General features: G+C 40.8%; 1 protein-coding gene across 1 annotated transcript; it reads right to left on the bottom strand.

The window, feature by feature from the left end:
* Positions 1-3,681: 3,681 nt before the first annotated feature.
* Positions 3,682-6,932, bottom strand: LRRC8D (leucine rich repeat containing 8 VRAC subunit D). Its single transcript, XM_017544100.2, has one exon. It carries the CDS (start codon positions 6,929-6,931, stop codon positions 4,355-4,357), a length of 2,577 nt encoding a protein of 858 aa, XP_017399589.1. The 5' UTR covers position 6,932; the 3' UTR covers positions 3,682-4,354.
* Between the last annotated feature and the right edge of the window lie 841 nt (positions 6,933-7,773).

Below are 7,773 nucleotides of genomic sequence, written 5' to 3'. Positions count from 1 at the left end.
TCACACAGTTAGGGCCAAGGCAGGATTCAAATCCAGCCACTCTCACTCCAGGGCCTGGAATCTTAGGATTGAATGAAGGAGACCTCACAGTGACAGATGGGGCTGGGGAAGCTTCTACCATCAGAAGTCCCACAGAAGTGGGAAGGGGGTGGATGAAACTATGGGATAAAACTTTTCAGGATTAACTCTGAGCAAATAATCCCATGAATTTCCACAAGAAAGGTGATGCTTACCTGGGACAGTTTATACATTTTATGTCCAGAGACACAAGGATGAAAAATGGAGATCTGCTATTGGCTAGGTGAGTGAAAGGGCTTATTTCCCTGATTTCAGCTGTGACTGTCATCCCAGGCTAGGCCAGGCCAGGCTTAAGAGGCAGATGGCTCCTGGCCTGCTGCTCTTCTGCCCTCTTGGCTTCAGCCTTCCCTGTGCCCCAGTGGATACCACCTTGAATACCCAGAACCCTTGCTTTAAGGGAGCCACAGCTGGCCAGAATCAGACAGGGCCACTTCTTCGTGTTGTAGTCACAAGTTAGAGGACTTTTGAAAACTGGTTTCCAGGGGCTTGCTCTTTTTTCCCTCTTCTTTTTTTTCATGAAAGGAGCTTTTTGTTAGTACAGTCTTTGTTTGGGGATTCAGTTGATAAAGAGACCATTTTATTGGAATGAATTACTGACGCAAGTGCTGCCAGAAATCCTAGTGAGAGGACACCACTCTGGCTTTTATTCAACAAGGTGAATGGAAATAACTATTGAATGATGGCCTCAAGGGCACTTTGGAGTTTGCTGCCATCAGCAACTTTGAGAGTTTGGTTACTGGTTGAAGTAGAGACCAGGGGAGACAGAGAAAGTATTACAGATAATAAGAAAGAATATAACTTCTATTAAAAAATGTCAAACAGTCGGGACTTTGCCGGCCAGGAATTACAGAATGAACTCTTCCTACTATTAAATTACTAAATCTGTACTACTAAGAATGAGGTCCCTGAGACAGTTCCAGCTCATCTTTCTGAACCCTTGAAAAAGCCAATCCTCTCTGTCAAGCCAGCTGACTACTGGTGAGAAAAAATAAAACCACCACAAGTAAACCAAGTTCTTCCTGACTTTATGAAGACTCACCCAGATACGGCAGACTTCGTGGAAAGATATGAAAATGCTATTAAGCCAAATCTTATACAAACTAACTCTTCTCCGATGTCTGGTCCAAGTGATGTCAACATAAATTCAAGAGGACATACAGATTGACAGTATACTTGGCCCCACAACTCTTTTTCTGTTGTTTTGTTGAGGCTTCAAAACCCAGTAGTCTGTTAAATGAGTCAGCATTTCTCAGGAACTCTCTTTTGAAGTATTCCTGTTTGCAAACAGTGGTATGGAATGTGGCATTTAAATCAACTGACTGTGAACTTTTCAGAGTTCAAGGAAATCATTAAGGGTTAATAGTCAACGGAAATTTGGGTAAGAAGTACCCCTTGATACTGTTTGAAGGCATCTAACACCAACCAGTTCTAAGCGATTGAACCCCAAGTACCGTTTAGGAAACAGGAGCCTATGGGCAGAGCTGCCAGTGGCCAAACTTAGGGACTGTCTCATAGATTGTGGCTCCTATAGAATGGCTCCTCTGAAAAGCAAAGTGAACTGTGGTGTCCTGCCACCCCTGCCCTACAAAAACTATATACATTTGTTTTAAGAAAGGAAGGCAAGGCCGGGCGCGGTGGCTCAAGCCTGTAATCCCAGCACTTTGGGAGGCCGAGGCGGGTGGATCACTAGGTCAAGAGATCGAGACCATCCTGATCAACATGGTGAAACTCCGTCTCTACTAAAAATACAAAAAATTAGCTGGGCATGGTGGTGCGTGCCTGTAATCCCAGCTACTCAGGAGGCTGAGGCAGGAGAATTGCCTGAACCCAGGAGGCAGAGGTTGCGATGAGCCGAGATCGCGCCATTGCACTCCAGCCTGGCTAACATGAGTGAAACTCCGTCTCAAAAAAAAAAAAAAAAAAGAAAGGAAGGCAGCTCATTGAGATGTATACCATATTTAAGGTATACATATGTATGGCCTTTTATATGCCAATTATACTTCAGTAAGTTTTTGCTTTTTATTTAAAAAAAGGGAAGACAAATTTTCTGGTCCTAAAAGCAAAGATCATAAGATCTGGACTCCTTATCTTACAACTAAGATAGGGTGGCATCCTTCTAAAAATGCTGTGCCAATTTCAGGTGGTGGCATTACCAAGCAGGGAGAAGAGTGCCCTTGGTGGCTGGTGGAAGGGGAACGTTCAGGATTGTTTATAAGTACAAAGCTTCCCTGAAGCTCCTCTTTAAGTTCACTCCACTCCTGCCATTATTCATTTACAGATTCTGTACACTTTTTTGTTTGAGACAGGGTCTTGCTCTGTCACCAGGCTGGAGTGCAATACCATGCCTGGCTAATTTTTAAATTTTTTTGTAGCGATGGGGTCTTGCTATGTTGCCCAGGCTGGTCTCAAACTCCTGGGTTCAAGCCATCCCCCTGGCTCAGCCTCTCCAAGTTCTGGGATTACAGGTGTAAGCCACTGCACTTGGCCTATACCTTCCATAATTGTAATTAAACATTTCTATTATTTACATAATTAATATTTATCTCTCTACTTTGCTATATAAATCTCCATGTAGCCAGAACTTATTCTAACACTGAATCCCTAGTTCCTTGTACTAGATAGGCACCAAGCAGGTACATCATCAATACTAGTGAGTATATTAATGAATGCTGCGACAACTGGAAGATGCATAGAATTTCCTTGTACTGAAAATATGCCACTGCTTTTTGATTAAACTTAAAAAACATTTAATAAGCTAGTCCCCCACCTCAAGCCTTTGAAGAGGAAAAGAAATGGCCAGGGTGCCAGAGCCAGCATCAATTCCTAATTCAACTACAGGGGCTGCGGCCTTTTCTATTAGTGATAATACTTCTCAGAGCATTTGTAGGCTCTACTGCAGGCAAAGCTTCACCTCCACTGGCCACAGGCCAGCACCCCCAGAGTTCAGTTCTGGGGAGGAAAGCAAAGATGAGTCTATCTTTGCCCATTCTCTGCAAAATTCTTCAAGCTGTGCTTAGAAGTGACAAAAGTCCAGTGTTTCATTAAAAGAGTTCAGTTTTGTATTGAGAGGACACTACTTTGTCAGAGTGCTAAACTGTTCTCTTCTCTTGAAAAGAGTCCTGTAAAAGGTCTATGAAACACCTGCCAACTAATACCTAAACAGGTGGCAGGGAATTTTTTGATTTTTCTGAGATTGATTAGACATTGGTAAGTTAGATAAAGAAGGACATCATTATCTAAAAAGTGTATTCTGCCAGCATTTCTCTGGCTATGACTCCTCCTAGCTGCACACAAACAGACAATACAGCTTGTCACTAAGATAGACAGGGAAAGTTAGTTTCCCTACCCAACGAACTACATTTCCTATTATTTTCCCACCAACACCAGAATAGTGAAAAGGGCAAGAAATTAAATGATACTTGTGATTCTGTGTTATCTTCCAAATAGTGGTGATACTGGAGGTTGTGTTAATAAGTCATTAACATTTTTATTTTGTTGTAATAAAATTTATTTTTAGAAAACATTTTCTATTTATTGGTAACCCTATATTATTGGTAGAAAAATGTACCATATAATCAGAATTCCAAACTATGTCAAAAAAGCTATTAAGAAATTTGTTATTTTATTGTTACTTATTCTTAAAAAACAAACAAAACCTCTAACAATCCACATATCTCTAATGCATTCCAAGTCTGTAAGAGTATAAAATCTATGACATGAGATGCTCAGAAGCAGCAGTACCAGTCAACTATTGTGAGAAGTGCTTGAGGCTTTAAATTAAAACAAGAAATAAATCAGTATTTTAGTAAATCTAAATTTACAAGTTTGGACTTGATGTGTCTGTCTTTAGTGATCTGAGTTAAAGCAATATTGCACCAATTAAGCAAAGTAAATTAAGACCCCTCAAAAAAGGTGACATAGTAAGAAAATGTCAATTTAATCATTTACTTTAGCAGGCAAGCAATTTGTAAACATTCAGTAGCGGCAGCATCCAAGTTACAAACAATTTAAAAAGAACCAAGATTAGTGATTATAATTTTTCCTTCCCTTTCCCCAAAAGAAAAAATAAGAAAACAGATTTGGAAATGAATGACTTAAAACCCTACAAACATTGAACATTCAGTTATGTCTTCTATCAGCCATCTATGCATCTTCTCTGTTTTATTTTAAAAGATGTGTCTAGTCCTAAAATGCATTATCCTGTAAGAACTTGTACGTGAGCACTTGCAATCTAGGAATTTGTTCCTGCACACCTCTGTGCACGTATTATCTTAGTTTAAATCCCATTTGCAAAGGGAATATTTATGTCTTGATTCAATGCCTCTTTGACTTCGAGTGGCAGGGTGTCAAAAAGGTGATCTTCCACAACAAGCCCACTTTTCTTGAGCATCCGACACTGGCCCAGCTGGGCTGGCAGGCGGTCCAAGCAGTTCCCCTTCAGCTCCAGCTGAGTGAGCTGAGAGAGCTGACCAACTTTCTCTGGGAGGGAGGTGATGCAGTTTTGTCCCAGATTCAAAGTCCTCAATTTTAAGCATTTAAACAATTGTTTTGGCAGAATGTCCACTTTGTTACCAGTGATATGCAAATGCTGCAGGTTCTGAAGCAATCCTATTTCTATTGGAATCAATGAAATGTTGTTATAGCTTACATCTAAGCATCTGAGTTTCTGTAAACTAAATACTGCCACTGGTAAGGATTCGAGCTTGTTGTTAGAGAAATAAAGTGACTCCAAGTTTTTGACATGGGTAATGGAGGGAGGAATAGTAACAATTTTATTATGCCATAATTTTAAACAAGTGAGTCGTTTTAAGTGCTGGAAACTGATGATTTCCTCAATTGTGCGAATGTTATTTGACTTTAAATCCAGTTCCTGTAAATTAGAGAGGCTGAAAATAGCATGTGGAATTCTCTCTAGTTCACAGTTCTGGAGTTCCAGCTCGGCGACATTCATCATTTTCTTAAGGCTGTTCAGTACCAACAGTTTAGTGCCGTCATTATGAATGACTAACTTTGTAAGATGTGGAGCCACATCTGTAATGTTGGAGGGAACTTTGGTCAAATTGCTCTTCACGTGGAGAATCTTAAGGTGTCGCAACTCTCGGAGAGATTCAAGTCCTATCATCTTATTGTTTTCAGAGTTCAAATTGCCTATTAAGTACAACTCTCGAAGGTTTTTGAGCAAATACACCCAGGCAGGAATTTCAGCCACATCGGTGAACTTCACATGAAGGCATCTCAAGTGATCGCGAAGAAAGCTAAAAGCAGTCTGTTCAACTTTTGCAGGGCAGTGGCAGAGGTGGAGCTCTTGGAGGTTAGTCATTTGAGAAATCTTAGCAGGAATTTTAGCTTCTGGAATCAGCTCCAGCTTTAGCACATCTAGGTCTGTGAGGTCAAAGACAGCATCGGGCACCCCCGACAGCATGAACAGATGCAACTCCTGCTTGTCCTGGGCATTGCGTGATATGTGCTGCCTGAGTTTTTCAAATGTCCACTCGTGGTTCAAACTAATTTCCCTAAGTTTATTTTCACTAACTTCTGACAAGAACACACCAAATCGCTTGGAATACAGCTGGTCATATTGGTCTACCATGTGGAGAAGGAACGCAAAATCATTTTTGACATCTGGAATGTCACTAAAACTGCTCTCTTCTCTGACTTTTTCAAAAGAATATTCCTTCAAAGGTATCCTGAATAACCAGAAGAGAGTGTAGAGGCAGATAAAGCCATAAACACAAATAATGGATATATAACTGATGAGAAGCTTTTTCAACATGTAAGCCATATTGTGGGTGCACTCAAATACCTCGTAACCAGTCAGATGCTCAACTTTAGGCTTGCAGACGTGTTCAAAGCTGATTGCGTTGACAAAGTTCGCTGTGTAGCACAGAATAAAAATGAACTTGGCTGTTTTGATAACTGTTTGGACCACATAGAGTTTATAGATCAAGTCACTATCTTCCACATGGGCACGGAACTTCCTCACTTTCTCAAACAGGGCTTTGGCCTGCTCTCCATCCTTTTTATCCAGGATGGTCATGCTGGGTACTTCAATCACAGGCTTCTCAGCTGAAAATTTAAAGCCAGTTTTATTGATCATTGGTGTACTGGCACTGGGGCTCCCTTCATCACTGCTGGTAGACACATGCTTTGGTAGAGTCTGGGCACCTGTTATTCTCTGCTTGTTTTCCTCTGAGTCTTCGCATGCTGTCTCAGACAATGCTTTTGTAGTCCAAGGGGATTCAAAGCACTTTCCTAATATTGAAACGAAATGTTCTACTTTTGAGCATGTTTTGGGATATTTGAACCAAAAGTTGCTACTGACCATGAGAATAATAGTATGTATAAGAGCAAGGTATGGAAAATACTTAGAATACCACGGAAGAGCCAGATGGTAACACATCTGATTAATAAATACATATTGCTGAAAATCCAAGTTTGTTTTTCGGCCTGTTGGATCTTTTTTCTCTTTCTTTGCCTCCTGATTTTGAACTGTGAAATCTGTGCGAGGATATGTGGCTCTGAGAGGTATGTCAGGTGTCACAGCAGATGTCCCAAAGGAAATGTCATTTGTCGCCCATCCATCTTGGTCTTGGTTGGTGGCCGTGTCCATCTTCGGAATGTCGGTGGTGACATCAGCATTTCCTGGTGGTGTATGTGCCTTTGAATTTACAGGAGATGGCAATACTGGCAAACAGACCACCTGATCTTTGGTAAGTTGCATGGTTCCTGCAAAGATGGCTACCATCAACATAACAACAGCCAGGTAATCCATAAACACATCCCACCATGGTTTCAGGATTCGGTAAGTTGGCTGGATGTCATTAAGTGACGCAACTTCTGCAAGGGTAAACATTCCTAGAAAACAAGAAGAGAAAAGACATTATTCTAGAGATGCAAGTGAAAAGAGTAAATGAGAAAAATCCTGTGCCTGCTCCAAACTAAAGTTTTCTTATTCAGGTCCTATTGTTTTATCCAAGATAAGTGTAGCACAAAATAAACTAAAAGGGGAATATATAGCTTTTGTCTCCTAGTGCAAGGGAAGGGGGAAAAATGAGTAAGAGTTACATTCTAGGTAAGAAATAATGACAGACTAAATAAAGCCCATAGTGGTTACTTAGTGGACCTTGAAGGAGGATATGACAGCAGGATGGCATTTGTTGTCGGCTGGACTCATTTAAAGTTAAGACTGAAATTTGGAGGTCGAGGAGTGGGATGACTCTTATTTTGTATAAGCCAAAATTGAAGGGTCTGTGTATACCATTAAATACCATTGAATTCTGGATAGTCTTATGTTCCAGACTCAGTCCTAACATTTACTAATGGTGTGATTCCTTAAGCCTTGTACTTCCCATCTGTATAACAGGGATGAAAACTTCTAAGGGTTGCTGGAAAGGTTAAGTAATGATTGTGAAGCTCTTACCACACCCTCTGGCTACAAGTGTTTGTTAGCTGTTTATGTTAGCTCCATTCACTCTGGGGGAAGTGTCCGTGAACAGCTGAAATTAAGGGTCTCGCGTTTAGGAGGAGTCTTATCCACTTGCGATTTATCAGTATATATAGCTGAAACTCTGGCCTTTGATGCAGTGCTTATGGAAAACATGTGGATTAAAAAGACAGCTCAAGACTCAGCTGGCCATGAAATAATCAATGATGGTGATGCTGAATGTCAGCACCTGGAAGACCTATGTTCTCTGC

The sequence above is a fragment of the Cebus imitator genome, unplaced genomic scaffold, assembly GCF_001604975.1.
Source record: "Cebus imitator isolate Cc_AM_T3 unplaced genomic scaffold, Cebus_imitator-1.0 Scaffold166, whole genome shotgun sequence".
NCBI classification, from domain to species: Eukaryota; Metazoa; Chordata; class Mammalia; order Primates; family Cebidae; genus Cebus; species Cebus imitator.
Note: the sequence above shows the minus strand (reverse complement) of the source record. Positions and strands in the feature narration are given on the sequence as shown.

Bases quoted from the DNA above. Each gene is read 5' to 3' on its own strand.
- LRRC8D (XM_017544100.2), bottom strand. From the start codon at position 6,931: ATGTTTACCCTTGCAGAAGTTGCGTCACTTAATGACATCCAGCCAACT.